General features: G+C 40.7%; 1 protein-coding gene across 1 annotated transcript; it reads left to right on the top strand.

The window, feature by feature from the left end:
- The first annotated feature begins 4,697 nt into the window (after positions 1-4,697).
- On the top strand, positions 4,698-12,643 carry pigp (phosphatidylinositol glycan anchor biosynthesis, class P). Its single transcript, XM_080203253.1, has 5 exons — positions 4,698-4,813; positions 6,156-6,270; positions 8,052-8,124; positions 8,877-8,995; positions 12,325-12,643. Exons 2-5 carry the CDS (start codon positions 6,189-6,191, stop codon positions 12,531-12,533), a joined length of 483 nt encoding a protein of 160 aa, XP_080059379.1. The 5' UTR covers positions 4,698-4,813; positions 6,156-6,188; the 3' UTR covers positions 12,534-12,643.
- Positions 12,644-18,255: the final 5,612 nt, after the last annotated feature.

The following is an 18,255-nucleotide window of genomic DNA, read 5'->3' as shown; positions in this document are numbered from 1 at the left end:
TTGGGATTGAACCAGGAACTATGCTATGGGGGAGCAAAATATAGATTTTAGGTGCATATTATTTTTCTTGGCCATTACCTCAAAAGGGAAGTGTTGTGGTGCAGTGGGTAGCATCCCTACCTGAGCCAGAAGCTCCAGGTTCAAATCTCACTTCAGGTCTTGATGACAACAGAAGGTGCATTCATAATTTTGCCAAACAGGTTGATTATCAACATGTAAATTCTTTCTGATACACCTATGATGGGTGGTGAGAGGAAGAGAGTTTTCTGGTCAGCTAGAACCGTGTGGTAGCTGTAGCGCAGCAACCCCCCTTTCTTAAAAGACTCCCCATGTAAAATCTTATGGTCTGTGCTCTGTGGCAAGCATCCTTAATTTGAGGGATTGCTAGATGACAGAATCACAAGTGGTCAAGCGCGCATGTTTAGATACAGAAACATTCATAATGTTCACTTGTGGCATAGAGTTGGTTTGCTGAGATAGTATGGAATAGTGAAGAGTGGTTTTATACTTGTTTGTCCCTGTAGTGCACCTTCTTTCTTAGCTGGGGCATCACAGAGATTTTCTAACAGTGAGACTGGCAATCGGCCTGGGCTGGGGGGAGAGGGGGTGCAATAGGCTGGGGAGACCAGCGATCGAGGGGGATATCTGGTGCAGGGTGGGGGGGTTTGCCTGACGGATTTCTTAGTCCTGTTGCACAGAACAGACAGATCTGAACATGCACAATAGCACCTTCTAGTGTGAACTGCTGTCTTTCCGGCAAAAATAGATTGTCCACTGTCTCTACTGGTGGGAATCAGATTGTGCATCATTTTTTGCACAAAGTAGTGTATGGTTTCATTGTGTCTTTGCTGAAAAAAAAGAGATCTGAAATTCTCCCGTTTCCAAGCTTGTTCTGCACTTCGAATTTTTTGGTAAGATCGTTTCCCCCCCTTCAGTCCCTCAGTCTTTTCCAGGATACATGAACTGTCTATATTTTCTCTCACAGCGGCCCATGTACAATATCTATAGTTTGTATCCACTTTGTCCAGTGTGTGTGTCCCAGCTGCCCCTGTATAATATCTGCAGTGTGTATTGTCTGACACTCCTGTGTGTGTTACGGTTGCCCCTATACAATACCTGCAGTATATATTGCTCCATACTATGCACTGTAAGAATTACAGCTGCCCCTGTACAATATCTGCAATGTGTATTGCTCCATACTATCCAATGTGTGTTACAATGTTGGGGGTTTATAATAGGCCACCCAACTGCCAGCAGGAAATTAAGAACAGATAAGTAGGCAGATTTTCGCACAGTGTAAAAGTAACAGGGTTGTTGTGGTGGGAGATTTTAATTTCCCCTATATTGACTGGGACTCGCTTAATGCTAGGGGCATGGATGGAGCAGAGTTTGTAAGGAACATCCAGGAGGGCTCTCTAAAACAGTATGTAGATAGTCCAACTAGGGAAGGGGCCATACTGGACCTGGTATTGGAGAATGAGCCCAGCCAGGTGGTCGATGTTTCAATAGGGGAGCAGTTCGGGAACAGTGACCACAATTCAGTAAGCTTTAAGATAATTATGGATAACGATGAGTGTAGTATTCAAGTGAAGGTGCTAAATTGGGGGAAGGCTAATTACTGTAATATTAGTCACGAACTGAAGAATGTAGATTGGAGGCAGATGTTTGAGGGCAAATCAACATCTGGCTTTCAAGTGTAAGTTGATAGGGATTCAAGACTGGCACATTTCTGTAAAGATGAAGGATGAGTATGGCAAGTTTAGGGAACCTTGGATAATGAGAGATATTGTGGGCCTAGTCAAAGAGGAAAAGGAAGCACTTGTCAAAGCTAGGAGGCTGGGAACACATGAAGCAAGTATGGAATACAAGAATAGTAGAAAGAAACTTGAGCAAGGAGTAAAAATGGGTAAAAGGGGTCATGAAAAAGCATTGGCCAGCAGGATTAAGGAAAATTCCAAGGCTTTTTATACATATATAAAGAGCAAGAGGGTAGGCCCACTCAAGGACAAGGGAGGGAATCTATGTGTGGAGCCAGAGGAAATGGGCAAAGTATTAAATGAGTGCTTTGTGTCAGTATTCACCAAAGAGAAGGACTTGGTGGATGATGAGCCTGGGAAAGGATGTGTAGATAGTTTGAATCATGTTGAGATCAAAAAGATTGAGAAACATTAAGGTAGACAAGTCCCCAGGGCCTGATAGGATATACCCCAGAATACTGAGAGAGGCAAGGAAGAAAATTGCTGGGGCCTTGAGAGAAATCTTTGTATCCTCACTGGCTACAGGTGAGGTCCCAGAGCATTGGAGAATAGCCATGTTGTTTCTTTGTTTAAGAAGGGTAGCAAGAATAATCCAGGTAATTACAAGCCGGTGAGCCTTATATCAGTGGTAGGGAAATTATAGGAGAGGATTCTTTCAGACAGGATTTACTCCCACTTGGAAATAAATGGACGTACTGGTGACAGGCAACATAGTTTTGTGAAGGGGAGGTCATGTCTCACAAACTTGATCGAGTTTTTTGAGGAAGTGACAAAGATAATTGATGAGGGTAGAGCAGTGGATGTTGTCTACATGGACTTCAGTAAAGCCTTTGACAAGATCCCTCATGGCAGACTGGCGCAGAAGGTGAAGTCGCGTGGGATCAGAGGTGAGCTGGCAAGGTGGATACAAAACTGGCTTAGTCAAAGAAGACAGAGGGTAGCAGTGGAAGAGTGCATTTCTGAACGAAGGGCTGTGACAAGTAGTGTTCCTCAGGGATCATTGGAGGGACCTTTGCTGTTTGTAATATATATAAATGATCTGGAGGAAAATGGATTGATTAGTAAGTTTGCGGATGACACAAAGGTTGGTGGATTTGCAGATAGCAATGAGGACCATCAGAGAATACAGCAGGATATAGATCAGTTGGAGACTTGGGCAGAGAGATGGTAGAAGGAGTTCAATCTGGACAAATGAGAGGTAATGCATTTTGGAAGTTCTAATACAGATAGGAAATATACAGTAACGGCAGAACCCTTAAGAGTATTGATAGGCAAAGGGATCTGGGTGTACAGGTACACAGGTCACTGAAAGTGGCAATGCAGGTAGAGAAGGTAGTCAAGAACACATATGGCATGCTGCCCTTCATCAGCCAGGGTATTGAGTTTAAAAATTGGCAAGTCATGTTGCAACTTTATAGAACCTTAGTTAGGCCGCACTTGAAATGTAGTGTTCAATTCTGGTCGCCACACTACCAGAAGGATGTGGAGGTTTTGTAGAGGGTACAGAAAAGATTTACCAGGATGTTGCCTGGTATGGAAGGCATTAGCTATGAGGAGAGGTTGGAGAAACTTGGTTTGTTCTCACTGGAGCGAGGGAGGTTGAGGGGAAACCTGATAGAAGGCTACAAGATTATGAGAGGCATGGACAGAGTGAATGGTCAGAAGCTTTTTCCCAGAGTGGAAGAGTCAATTACTAGGGGGCACAGGTTTAAGGTACAAGGGGCAAGGTTTAAAGGAGATGTACAAGGCAGATTTTTTACACAGAGAGTAGTGGGTGTCTGGAACTTGTTGCTGGGGGAGGTAGTGGAAGCGGACACGGTAGCGACTTTTAAGGGGTGTCTTGACGAGTACATGAATAGAATGGGAATAGAGGGAAATGGTCCCCGTAAGGGTAGGGGGTTTTAGTTAAGTCGGGCAGCATGATCGGTGCGGGCTTGGAGGACCGAAGGTTCCTGTGCTGTAATTTTCCTTGTTCTTTATTCTTGTTTGTAAAGCTGCCCCTATACAATATCTGCAATATGTATTACACCACACTATCCAGTGTGTGTGTTATAGCTGCCCCGGACAATATCTGCAATGTGTATTGTTCCATATTGTCCACTGTGTGTTACAGCTGCCCCTGTACAATATCTGCAGTGTGTATTACTCCCACACTGTCCAGTGTGTGTTAAAGCTGCCCCTGTACAATATCTGCAGTGTGTATTACTCCCACACTGTCCAGTGTGCGTGTTACAGCTGCCCCAGTACAATATCTGCGGTGTGCATTGCTCCACACAGTCCAGTGTGCGTTTTAAAGCTGCCCCTGTACAATATCTGCAGTGTGTATTACCCCACACTGTCCAGTGAGTGCTAAAGTTGCCCATGTACAATAACTGCATTGTGTATTGCTCCACACTGTTCAGTGTGTATTACAGCTGCTCCTGTACAATATCTGCAGTGTGTATTGTTCCACACTGTCCATTGTGTGTTACATCTGCCCCTGTACAATATCTGCAGTGTGTATTGCTCCACACTGTCCAGTGTGTGTTACAGCTGCCCCAGTACAATATCTGCAGCATGCATTGCTTCACACTGTCCAGTGTGTGTTATAGCTGCCCTTATACAATATCTGCAATGTGTATTGCTCCACTCTGTCCAGCGTGTGTGTTACAGCTGCCCCTGTACAATATGTGCAGTATGCATTGCTCCACATTGCCCAATGTGTGTGTTACAGCTGCCCCTGTACAATATCTGCAGTATGCATTGCTCCACACTGTCCAGTGTGTGTGTTACAGCTGTCCCTGTACAATATCTGCAGTGTGTATTTCTCCACACTGTCCAGTGTGTGTGTTATAGCTGCCCCTGTATAATATCTGCAGTATGCATTGCTTCACAGTGTCCAGGGTGTGTTACAGCTGCTCAGAGTCTCAGAGCAGTCTGGCGCATGCGTGCTGTGCCGGAAGCGCCGCCATTGTTGGTGCGGGGCTGGTTGATGTTTGAGTGCTTTTAGTTATCATTAAAACTGGCGATTGAGTCCGATTCCAAATTCGTACCTGATCCCTATCCACTGTTTATAGGTAGGAGAAAAAGTTGATGTAATGAGAACATCGATAACAGAGAGGGGGAGGAGGAAATGGCATAGGGAGGGAGAGGTGGAGTGATGGGTTTGGTGTCAGAATAAGGATGGGAGCGACAGTAACTGTTGTCAGCACTTTATTGGTTTATGGTTATCTGAAATTCAAATTGAAGGGATGGAGATCGCATCAAAGTGCAATCGGTATCGCAGATTTTGCTAAGTTAAGCTCTTAGGCAAAGATCAGAATAGGATGGTAGTAGGTGGGAATTCTCATGTTTACTTTGAAGATTCAATGAAACCTGGCTGAAAAATTACGTTTCAATCAGCCCAGCTGCGAGGTCCAGAAACTGAAGCAACTGATTTTAAAAACTCGTTTCCTATTGAGATCAGCTGTTTTGACAGCAAGGCTTGGCGTCAGTAATCAGCTTGGGTAGTATTTGAGATCAATGTGCTAACTGAACTGATGGGGATCTACAATCCTTTTGTATGCTGATTGAATTGACGTTGCAATCGTTTTGCATGGGGAAAAATCATCCCATTTGCGTTATCATTATCTTTACCTCATAGTCCGAGAGAAAAAGAATAGAACAGTTTAAAGAAAAACTGACCCGTTTTATACAGTTGAATGAAAAAGCAAAATCAACTTTGATCTCTGTGACTTTGGTTTGAATTGAATCCAGAATGATGGGTTAAATGAATCTGTCAGTCTCTATATGATCTTACAATAAATGTAATCCCAAAGTGGCCTCAAGGATATTTAATCAGTAAAATGAATCATATTGGCATGAAAGGGAGCGATCCTGTAAGGCTTGAGTTTGATGTTAGTCCTAGTAGAGGCTTATGGAATATGAGTATCAAATTGCAACAAGAGTTAAAAAGCTGGGATGGAATAGTAAGCGTAAACAATGCACCATAAAACTCTCAGCAAGCATTTTGAGGAGTGGTTTTGGAGAGGCTATTATTATGGTCTTATGGTTTTATACCTTTGTAAGGTAGCATAATTTTTTGTCTTTTACCTTTTTTACTGGTGGCAGTAAACTCTCTGTTTTATGGCTGTGATTGAACTTCAATATTACTGGATTGTTTTTACAGACATAAATATTATTTGTATGTATAATATTTTGTAAATGTGTCCAATGGAACCTAACTCCAGATTATACATTCATGCTTAAAGGGAAAATCTGACTCTCTTAATGCTATTTTGCTAAAAGTCACACTTCTCAGAAACACAACTGCAATGTTAACTGAGGATCCGATGTATAACATGTGAATTAATTTGCACTGTATCTGTTCAGCTGTATGATGTTACAGGATCTCACCAAATGGTATATTTGTATTCCCAGTGAAAGCTAACTCTCATTTCTTGGAAATGAGCCATGGTGGTGAGCTCCCCTTCGCCATTACCTGAAAGGGCCATTTATGGATTTGTCTTATTCCTCGCCTCAAAATTTGCATTCAGTAAGTAACATTAAGTACTAAATTAAAATGCATTAATTTCAGTGTTGCAAGTGTAATTTACTATGAATAGCAAAAGATAGTTACCATGTTTCAATTTGAACTGTTGTTGCTGCTCTCCCTTCAGCCCATATAAGTCCTGAAAGAGGGTCCTATTTAAATAAACTTAAGACTAAAACAAATCAATGGGAAGCCTGCACAAAAGCTGCAATTGGAGAATGTTTGGGAATTATTTTGTTCTACAAGAGTCTTTATCTGACAAGAATCGGTTGCAAAATACAAGTGGAGTTGATGACTGATACCCATGAGATCTGGAGTAGGGAAGAGAGGTTGTATCTTTTTTTCTCATCAATTTCTCTGTTAATTTTCCCTCATTTCCAAAGGCTTCTTGCTGAGAACAATCATTGCCCTTTGATTTATCTATTTCCATCTCCTCCCAAAAAAATTATTTATAACGATGGTAAGCTATTTGACCATAAGGAACTTAATGGCTGAGACGAATGCACTGACCCAATGTCATTAATTCTCCCAGGGATTAATAAATAGCAAGTCTGCTTGCCTTTTTTGTGTTGCTTGTAAGACTGAAGTTTATTACCCATCCTGATGCCCAGATAGGTGAAAATAGTAAGCCTTCCTAATGGCTTGTGAGGCCATTTTAGGAGGAAGTTAAAAGTCAACAATTTTGGTGTGGCACTGGAGTCGTATATAGGCCAGACCCAGTGAGGATGGTGGATTTCCTTAAGTAAAGGAATACAGTGAACTAGTTTTATAATTGCCACTTCTTTTTTACTGGTACCAACCTGCTGAAAAACACTTTAGTCTGGTAACAACCACTGTTTCATTTACTCCTTTCTAATAGAATAACGTAAATTCATTTGGTGGTGTTAAAGCAGATTTGCGTTATCACTGATTCTGGATTCAGACTGTATTTAGCATATATTTATAGTATCGATTTAAATCAAAATAATTTTCTATCATTATAGTGTCGTACATATTGAGGCAGTATGAGACATTAGCTATGAGGGGAGGTTGGAGAAACTTGATTTGTTCTCACTGGAATGACCGAAGTTGAGAGGCGACCCGATCTAGGTCTAAAAGATTATGAGGGACATGGACAGAGTGAATAGTCAGAAGTTTTTTCCTAGAGTGAAAGAGTCAATTACCAGGGGACTTAGATTTAAGGTGTGAGTGACCAAGTTTAAAGGAGATGTACAAGGCAAGTTTTTTACTCAGAGGATGATGCCAGCTGCCAGGGGAGGGAGTGGAGGCAGATACGATAGTGACTTTTAAGAGACATCTTGGCAAATACATGAATAGGATGGGAATAGAGGGATATGGTCCCTGGAAGGGTAGGGATATTATTTCAGTCGGGCTGCATGGTTGGTGTAGGCTTGGAGGGCCGAAAGGCCTATTCCTTTGCTGTAATTTTCTTTGTTCTTTGTACAATTGCAACTCAAGAGAAGAATAGACTCAAAGGGTTCTTCAAAATGCTTGCTCTTTTGACCACTCTAGGATCAGAGCAGCTTGAGCCTGAGGTTTGGCAAACTCCCAGAACTGAAACAGATCTGGAATGTATAATTTTGGCCTTGGCCAGCTTGAAGGGGTCAAGCTGGTGCTAATAGTGCTAATTAAAGTCATTGAAAATGATACTGAAACTATTTAAAAATGCACAATGAAATTTCTTTAAACTTTAAATACATTGGAGTTGATGATACAGGCTGTTACTATGTTATTTGTTCTCTTTTTGCAATGGCTTTTCTTTTATTTGTTCTTCCATTTAACAGTTCTGTATTTAGTATGGGCCTATGTTCCAGAACCTTGGCTACACTCGGTGGGGCTCACTTACTGGCCACAGAAGTAAGTATCGATGAAAATTATGTTAATATTAATTGGGGCTCCACATTAAAGCTCTTAACATTTATCTTATAGACATCTCTGTATTTGTGTATTTATTCATTGAGTACCTGAACCAGAAAGATCCCAGCTTCAACTAATATTATAAAAATGTTTTAATAAGGGTTTGTTTCTTTTAAATATTTTCAGCATTAATTGTTTAAAGCTATAGGAATATATTACATTAAATGAGAATGTCTTATCTGTTTAGCATAGCATTGAGCAGCAATTCAACACAAAATTAACAATAACAAATGTGGTTGTTCCCACTTCACATACTTGCTGTATACAATGAAAGGTAACACTTCAAAGGTAATTAACAGGCTAATGGTATGTGTTGGGAAATCCTGAGGATAAAATAGATGCTATATGGATGAAACTATTATCTTTACTTCTTGTTATGTACTGACATTTTTGCTCTCCTCAATGAAAAGAAGGAAAATGTACAAATAGTTTTGAAACGTCTCAGCTTCTGTCATTATTTTGCCTGAAATATGTTTCTCTGGAAATCTGCAACAAGAGTAAGTATGGAAATAAGAATAAGCCAGATATATATAGGTAATAAAATTAACCATTTTAATCTTAAAACCCACCTTCCTGGCAATCAGAATTGCACATTTCTTCTCAACAAAATATGCACTAATTTTCCTTTTAAAGTTGTAGCATCACAATATATATTCAGTTATGATTTAACACATTACTAACTTTTCTCATAGGTACTGGGCTGTGGCCTTGCCCATTTATGTCCTTGTCGTGATTGTGATTGCTTACATTTTACTCTGTGGAATTAACATGATGAGTACTGCTCCACTGGATTCTGTAGATACTGTTACAGGTGAGTCCTGAGTGTGTCATATGTAATAAGAAATAGCTATGCTAGTCAGCAGTATTGGAAGTTCTTGTGGAATTGTGAGATCATTAAATAACTTGTTAATTTATTTCTTCCATTTGGGAATGTTTCCTTTTATTTTAAATCCACCAGTCCTAATCACTTGTAAAATGTATAGATGAAAATTTATGCCGAATGTTTGATTTTCTAGCAAGAATTCAGATAGGGATAGAAAGTACTCTTCAGTTTGATGCATCCAGTTCTTGGCTCCAGTGATCTGAAGTTACCTAAGGAATACAATATGAGAATCAGAGTGTGATGTCTGTGCAGCAGTCCTCAGCTCTGGCCTTTCTGATAACCCCTCCTTAACTAATGTGACATTCCTACTTTTGGGTTGATTCATACAGAATTAGGGTAGTCTTGTGCTCTGACCTTAAGCCTATTGGAAGAAGTATTTCTTTTAAATCTATGTACTACATTAATTTAAACGTTGCATCTGCCATGTAACAAAATGTGACTTCATTGAATTGTAAAGCACAAAAAGAGGCCATTTAGTTGATTGTTGATCTTTGAAAGAGCTCTTTGCCTATGGAACTGTGGATTTATCTTAATCAAGTATACATTCAATGTTATTGAATTGAATTATTCTGAGGGGACTTGACAGGGTAAACACTTAAAGAATGTCTTCCCTGTGGGGGGGGGAACCTAGAATTAGGGGCTCAGTTTAAAAGCAATGAGTCTCCCATTTAAGATAGGGATGATGAGGCATTTCTTCTCATTGATCTTTGAAATTCTCTTCTGCAGAAAGCAATGGAGGATGGGTTATTGAATATATTCAAAGCTGAGTTAGACTAATTGTTGATCTACAAGAGAATCTAGAGTTATGGGGGTAGGCAGAAAAACTATCTGATCAGCCATGGTTTTACTGAAATAACAGAACAGGCCCAATGAGTCAAATGATCTACTCCTACTCCAACTTCCTATGTTTTTATGAACAGCCAATTCATTCAAAATTCCAACAGCTTGCTGTGCAAAAATATTTCTCCTTATCTCCTCACTGATCCTTTTGCAACTTATCTTAAATCTGTGATTGAATATCAACCCTTCTGCCAGTGGAAACAATTTCTCCTTATCCTCTCTATCAAAACACTTTATAATTTTGAACACCTGCATTAAATCTTCTCCCTGACCTTTTCTGGTTACAAACAACAACTACTTAATGCAACTGCTCCACAGGAACATTATGAAACAAATCATGGACTGAGCTACGCAAGGAAATATTAGGCTCAATGAGCAGCAACTTGGTCAGAAATGTAGATTTTATGGAGTAGGTTAGAGAGATGGAAAAGTATAGGGAGGTATTCCAGAGCTTAGGGTCTAAGCAGCAGAAGACACAGAGGCCAATGGCCAAGTGACTAGAACTGAGGATACTTCAGGTTAGAATTAAATCAGCTAGGGGAGAATATAGATATGGGGAGGGCTGAGACCATGGAGGGATTTAAAATCAAATGAGATAAAAGCGTTGTTTAATTGCAAGCCAAAGTAAGTCCATGGGCAGAGGGATGATAGGTAGAATTAATTTGGGCTAATTAAGATTCGGGCAGCAGACATAAGATGTGAAGGATCAGCCAAGAGTGTGTTGAAATAGTCAAATATAGAATAACAAAGAGTTTCAGTGGCAGAGGACCTGAGACAGGGTCAAAGTTGGCTTATTATAAATATGAAAATTAATGATTTCAGTGATGGCATGAATTGTGGCCAGAAGCCTGTCTCTGGGTCAGATATTTCATGGAGGTTGCAAACAGACTGGCTTAATCTCAGACTGTTGCCCTAGAGTGAGATGTAGTCAGTAGCTGGGGATGCAGTTTGCCAGTCCAACGCCGGCATACCCACATCATGATGCAATTTGTAGCAGGGGCTGAAAACAGTGGCTTCAGTGTTACCAGTATTTAATTGGATCCAATTTCTGCTCATCCAGCAGTGGATGTTGGATAAGCAGTCTGATAATTTAGCAACAGTGGGGGAGTCAAGAGAGTTAGTGGTGAGGTAGAGTTGTGTCTTAAGTGTGCAAACTAATGCTGTGCCTTCTGGATGAAGTTGCTGAGGAGCAGCGTGCAGGTAAGAAATAGCAGAGGGCCATGAATAGATCATTGGGATTCACTGGAGGTAATAATGCGGAGCAGAAAGAGAAGACATTGCAAATGATGAGCAGTTGTCACCAGCTGGATGACAGTGGAGGGGTTTGGAAGAGGATGGTGTTGTGAACTGTGTCAAACGCGACAAACAGATCGAGCAGGACAAGGAGTGAATGTTTTCTTTGGTCACAATAATATAGGATGTCATTTATGGCTTTAACATGAGCTGTTTTGGTACAATGGCAAGGACAGAAACCTGACTGGAGACATTCAAACATTCAAAAATATTCAGAAAGATGCTGGGAAGTTGGACATGGATCTAGGAGGAAACCAACAAAGTCCAGAACTTTGGTGAGAGGATGGGCCAGTAAAGAGATGGTAGTGTCAACATAAGAACATAAGAAGTAGGAGCAGGAGTAGACCATCTAGCCCTTCGAGCCTGCCCCGCCATTCAATAAGATCATGGCTGATCTGAAGTGGCTCAGTTCCATTTTCCCGCTTTCTCTCCATAACCCTTAATTCCCTTGCCTACCAAAAACCTATCTACCCGTGACTTAAATATATTTAGCGAGGTAGCCTCCACCACATCAACAGGCAGAGAATTCCAGAGATTCACCACCCTTTGAGTGAAGAAGTTCCTCCTCAACTCCATTCTAAACTGCCCCCCCCCTTATCTTGAGGCTGTGCCCTCTCATCCTGCTGTCCTTTCTGAGCAGGAAGAATCTCTCTACCTCTACCCTATCAGGGTTTGATTTTCTGAGGAAAAACTTGATGGTTGCACATTTAAAGCAGAGAGAAAGACATCATCTGAAGAGAGAGAAACATTAACAATATCAACTAACATGGGGTCTGAGGTGTGGGAGTGTTGTTGCTGGTCAGCAGTTTAGTGAGAATAGAGCTGAGGAATATAGGATTGAGGTACAGGAGGTGGGCTTTGTGGATAAGATGAGCTCAGAGATGGCATTAGGAGAGAAACCGGAAAGACATGTAAGTGAGAACAATACTAGCTTCTCTGATCTCTCTAGAAGTTGTGTGCCCAAAAACTGCATTCGCTTCTGTATTTGTATGCATACATATGGGAGAGGGTTAGTTTGGGTAGTGTGAAATTTTAGATGTCAGTGATTGATACATCTGTTACTTTATGTAGTAAGTTCATTATCTGTACAGTTCTTATCAGGAACAATTTGTTCTTTCTTTCAGACATCTATGCAAAAAGCCAACAGAGCAAACCATATGTTGAAGGAGCAATCCCAGGCCTTCAAGATGTTTCCATCAGTGAAGTGAATCGAATGTTCTTCCTTTCTTCATCCTATGAGTCAGCAGGTGACCAGCCGCTTGTATGGCGTTCATCTGCTGCGAGGAATATGGATTCTTTCAAGGAGAATTGTAGTGAAACTTCTGACCACTAATTAACTTGTAATTATAATGTTATATGTGTTATTCATGAATATTGTCAACAAAAACATTCTGATTCTACACTTGTTTATAACTCTGTGAATTAAATTATGTTTCAAAATTCTAGAAAATAATGTTTTTAATTCCATCAAAGACTCATTAAGTAAATGCACTGTATATGTATATGAAGCGGGGCCATACAAACTATGAAGATCCAAAGCTGAGTCCACAAATTGTGTTGAATTAAGTGGGAGTAAGGAAGGTACAACTGGCAACAACATCATTGAGGTAAGGTAGAAGAAAAAATGACCATGGTTTGCAAGTTTTGAAATGTAAATCTATCATCCTGTGACATGTAAGATGCCTGATGAGGGAATCACACCGCACATGTTTATGTGCAGAAAGCTTGAGTACATTTTGACACTGATGCCAAATATGTATAGGTATTTCTAGATCTTAATCAGCTAAATCTGTACTTATTTGTACTCTGTAATAGTTCGACACTTTTATTCACCTAGAATTTTCCTACCCATTGCTAGTTTATCTGGTGTCCATTGGGAAGGATTCTGACCTCTAGCAACTGGTTTATACCTCCCAGTTCTATTAGTGAGCTAGGTTAGTTGATCGGTTAACCAAATACTACTGACCTGCTCCTTTTAGGTAATTGATTTCCAGGTTTCCTACTTTGCTCTGAACTTCCATTGACAGACATGGAGATCGATTGATTTGAAAGAGAGCCTGCTCATGAGCTGAAGGTTAGACAAATGGTAAGTATGGTTTTGGACCATTGCAGGTACTTGGAGCCCCTCACTAGATACGTGGTGAACAGTAATTCACTGTAAAAAGTGAGTGCACAGTATGATCACACCACAGACTTATCATACCCAATCGAGCAGTGTTTCCAGCAATTGCAGACACAAAATGTGAGCAGTTATTTGTCTCTTTGCAACTCAATAATTAGAAACATCAAAATATGAATGTACAAGTATGTAATCTCACTTTTTTCCTCCAGATAATATTTTCTAGTAGCCGTCATCTTAAATCTGACTTTCTTCAGTGTGAGAAACACAGCTCACAGTTAAACAATTTAGTCAAGTCAAGTTCTGAAGGAGCAAGATTTTATTTGACGTTCTTGCAAGACCGGGTGTCTAGCGAAATAGGCACACCTCACATAGATTTACAGCACATTTTATACCTTTTTTACAAGCATTGTGATGGCTTTGCAATGTGATGTTCTCTCCTAATTGGTGGTCCCTGTCCCATCTATGTGTTGACATTCTCCTATTGGCTCGAGGTGCCCTAAGTTCCTATCCCATCTAACAATGTCTCCTGTTATCACAAGAGTGCATTAGCAAACTCATCCATCTTATCCAATACTGTTACATGTCCAGTTCAGATTGGCAGTAATCAATCCTTTGCCAACTTAATCACTGCTGTCCCAACCATCTCAGTGACCTTTTCCCCTTTTATGCTTAGTTGTAGAAACAACACATCTTGCAGACCATTTGCTTTTTATAACGTGGGCCTCTTACATTCCTGCAGGATGTGGTGTATGCTTCACTGCACATCACATCTCTGATGTTATCTCTACATTACAGGCAGTCTTTTTATTATCCCTAATTATTGCTGTGTTAGCAGCATCGATCCCTATGTCCTATGTTTGTGACTAAACTCACAGTTGTTTCCATAAAGTGGGTTATCAATATGCCTAACTATATCCAATCTATTTAACTTCAAGCTATTTCTCTATGCTCTACAAATATATGTGTTAACAACATCTTTACCTATTGCTCACAATTCCCCCCTTTTCTTTTTAATTTGTTGTTGACACATCCATCCATCCTCACATTTCAAATTCCTGGAGCATTTGTTCTGCTATTTTATTTACTTCATCATCCAGTTCATTTCCAATTTTCAATAAATTCATTCTCTCTCCATGATCTACCGTAGACATTTTCTTTGTTAGTGTTGTTTCAATAAGCCTTTGGACCAGTCCCCTCACACAGGGGATTATGCAACATCCCACGGTTATCAATATCCTTGCCATTATTATTAAGGAAGTTAGTACTGACACCACCATTCCTTTCCATTTTCCAAACCAGGATTCTAACCAGACAGTGAATACGTTGTTTACCCCAGAGTTTTCTGCTATTTCCTCTGCTAAGGTTGTTAGTCCTCGTAAGGCTCGGGTTATAGAGCCATCAGGAGCCGTATTATTTGGGATAAAGGTACAACACTTTCCCCCCAACATTACACATACACCTCCTTTTTCTGCTAACGTCATATCTAAGGCTATCCTATTTTCCCACGCCATTCTACTAGTGGCGTCTAGTTGTTCCGCCAACTCCTTGACAGCATCCCTGGTTTAGTTAATGAATCTCTGTTGGTTATAGTATATATAATTTATCCAATCTACGTTCTTATTTATTGTCACCCACCAAAACAAGGATTCAAACCCAGCTGTAATTTGATTTCGAGCTTTAAATTCATCTGGGACTCCCCAAGGCACTCCTATGGGATCTAGATATATCTTTTCATCAAAAGAAATTCCTATCACTGATCTCTTATTTTTCCTTATCTTTTTTGATTCTTCAAATGCCAGGGTAAATGGTATAGCCAATTGGACAATTGCACATGTACCTTTCCACTGGGGGGGGTAGAGTTGGCCTCAGTACCCTTCCTCCACAATACCACCATATATCTGCTCTGGGGATTTTCAATGATGAATAGTTCCCTCCCATTCCGTTCTCTGTAATGCTCCTGATCTCTGAGCATGATTCTAACTCCCCCATATTATGAGTTAACTCTGCCCCTTGTCGGTTCACACATGAAGTGTGATTCACAACAGCAGTGAGAAACTGAGGGGGAGTTTTTAAGTTCTTTGCTTCCACGGGAGGGAACATCAGGGATAGGGATGTGCAGTTCGGATTGCCCCATGCTTCCTTTTCTTGATACAGGGCTAACATGCACTCCATACCTCTTCTGTCGCGTTTCCATCCCAGAGGGAAGGGTACTATTTGGGCCACTGGCCTCCCAGATGCACAGGCATAGCAATTGCTTTTATTTAAGCTTTTTACAGTGTATTTGACCCATTCTACCCAGGCATTGGTCTCCTCATACCCAGTCTCTATTTCAAGGGTTTGTTTTAGGTTGTTTATTTCTACTACTTTTACTGCCCTTGGGTCGTTTTGGGGAACCTTATCATTCTGGTCGGGTGTTTTCAAATTTTTATTTACATAGATTCGGAAACAACATTTCAATTTACTATCTTTTCCTCCCTCCTTCACCCTAATTCCAAATACTGCCTGGTGCAATTGGTAGTCTCTGGTCCAGTTAACCGTAAGGAAGGGTCCACCAGCTATGGAGTACCAGGAGAGGTTCTTAGGATCTAGAACTGGACCGTTTACTTTTTTTTTTCCGGTCCATTTGGTCCCTTTTATTGTTTTATATATATATATATATATAGGATTGCATTTCTTATCTAAGCATTCTGACCTGGACTGCATATATTTCTGATGAAGGGATATTATGGAAGGAAGTCTACCCCAAGGATACTTTCCATCAGCATAAAATTGTAAGAATTCCACCGAATATTTTCGCTGGCTCATCAGATCTCCACATACTACCAAAAAACATAGGTCAGTCTCTACCACCTGTGTTGTAGGGAGATCCAGAATCGTAATTGAGCTTATAGTATTTTTCCTTTCCTTTTCTAATTTATCTAAATTATATCCCATACTTGTAAGTACTTTCTGAGACAAGAGGAAGGAAAGCATTATCCAGGTTACCCCTTCCATTCTATCCCTTTCTCGTTACCTTTTAGGAGAGAACTTATTCAAAACAGTTTCTTTCCCGCGCTCACGCCGCTACTAGAAATTGATTATTTAGAGTCTTTTAAATTTCAGCTTTAAAGGTTCTTCAGTTGGTTCGACCTTCCATGTGTCGGAATTATCTGGAGGTTTTACCAGTCCTTTTGATTCTAGTATGATGTGTCCACCCCTTTTCAGCAGTCCTGATTGCTGTCTCAGTTGTTAGGAGTGCTTGATATGGTTCCTCCCATTCCAGTTGCAGCTTAGTTTCTTTCCATGACTTTACCAGGACCCAATCTCCCGGTCGAATTGTATGTACCGTGAAGTCGAGGGCTGGAGTCTGCGACAATAATCCTTGTTTCCTAAGGGAAGATATCGAGGAGGACAGGCCCAGTATATATTTCTTTACAAATTGATCATTCATTTCAGGAACCGGTAACTCCCCGACTGCTCCCATATAAGACAGTCCAAATAGCATTTCATAGGGGGATAAACCCAAATCCTTTCGAGGAGGTGTACAAATATGCAAAAGTGCTATTGGTAAGCACTTAGTCCAAGGGAGTTTCGTTTCTATTATCAGCTTAGATCCTCTGTCCACTCTAAAACATTAGGTTCTTCTTCTAACAGTTTCAAATATAGTTGTTTAGTTTTCTGTGCGTACCCTAAATCCCTGTTGTCCCAGAAAATTCAATAAGCTATTTGTAGCTTCTATTACCTTTTAGACATTTTCTCCTCCTGTTACTAGTAGGTCATCTACATATTGTAGTAACGTGATTTCATCAGGCTTTTTAAATCTTTCTAACACCTGCTTTAAGACTTGACCGAAAAGATTTGGGGACTCTGTGAACCCCTGTGGGAGCACTGTCCACCTGAACTGTTGTTTCCGTCCTGTGATAGGATTTTCCCACTCAAAAGCAAATAAGTCTCGACTTTCTTCCACCAGTGGGCATATCCAAAATGCATCTTTTAGGTCTACTACACTGAACCATCCATGATCAGGAGGAATCTTGCTTAATAAAGTATAAGGATTAGGGACAACGGGGTGTCGTGTCTGCACTATCTGATTCAGGGCCCTTAGGTCTTGTACCAGGCGGTACGTTCCATCAGGCTTCTTTACAGGCAATATAGGGGTATTATAAGGGGACATGCAGGGTTCTAACAGTCCATCTCTAACCAATCCTTCAATTACTGGCTGTAATCCTTGTTTTCCTTGCAAAGGTATAGGGTATTGCTTAACACACACCGTCTGTCCTTCTTTTTTAAATTTATTTGCAGAGGAGGAACGTTTAATCCCCCTCGGTTTTCCTCCCCTGCCCAGACTATCGGGTCTATTTGCTGTTCCTGTTCGTCTGTTAATACTGCCAATGGTTACTGTTAATTGGTTCTTTTCTACTCCAATTGCCAAACCCAATTTAATTATTAAGTCTCTGCCTAATAAATTACTGCCAACTGCTGGTATGTATAAGAGTTGACCCTCTATCCGCTCAGTCTGATATTTAAGCATAATTGGTTCAAACATGGGGACTGTAAAACCTTCCCCTTTCACTCCTGATACCGTTAATTTTTTATCGATTAACTTTATTCCTCTCGGTATAAAATTCAGAGAGGATCTAGTGGCCCCCGTATCCACCAGAAACACCGCATCTTCTTGTTGGGGACCCACCTGCAGATTTATCAAGGGTTCCCGGTGGATTCCCGGGGGTAGGAACCCCTGACCTCCCTAATCTTCATCCATACTCATGAGAGGCACTACCCTCTCTTCTCTTTGTAATTCAGGGCACTGTCTTCTAAAATGTCCAACCATTCCACAGTGATAACACCCCTTTTGGGTTTTTTTGTGTTACCCCACCTTTTAGTGCCCCACCTTTTCTACTTCCGCGCACCTTCCGTTCAACATACTGATACCCTCGTGTCCTTTCCTCAGTTA

Source organism: Carcharhinus amblyrhynchos, chromosome 15, assembly GCF_965287045.1.
Source record: "Carcharhinus amblyrhynchos chromosome 15, sCarAmb.v2.hapA, whole genome shotgun sequence".
Lineage (NCBI taxonomy): Eukaryota > Metazoa > Chordata > Chondrichthyes > Carcharhiniformes > Carcharhinidae > Carcharhinus > Carcharhinus amblyrhynchos.
This window is presented reverse-complemented; position numbering and strand designations above follow the sequence as displayed.

Coding starts and splice junctions, on each gene's coding strand:
- pigp (XM_080203253.1), top strand. CDS start 6,189: ATGGTGGTGAGCTCCCCTTCGCCATTACCTGAAAGGGCCATTTATGGA. Junction 8,125..8,876: donor CTCACTTACTGGCCACAGAA/GTAAGTATCGAT, acceptor CTTTTCTCATAG/GTACTGGGCTGTGGCCTTGC. Junction 8,996..12,324: donor TTCTGTAGATACTGTTACAG/GTGAGTCCTGAG, acceptor TCTTTCTTTCAG/ACATCTATGCAAAAAGCCAA.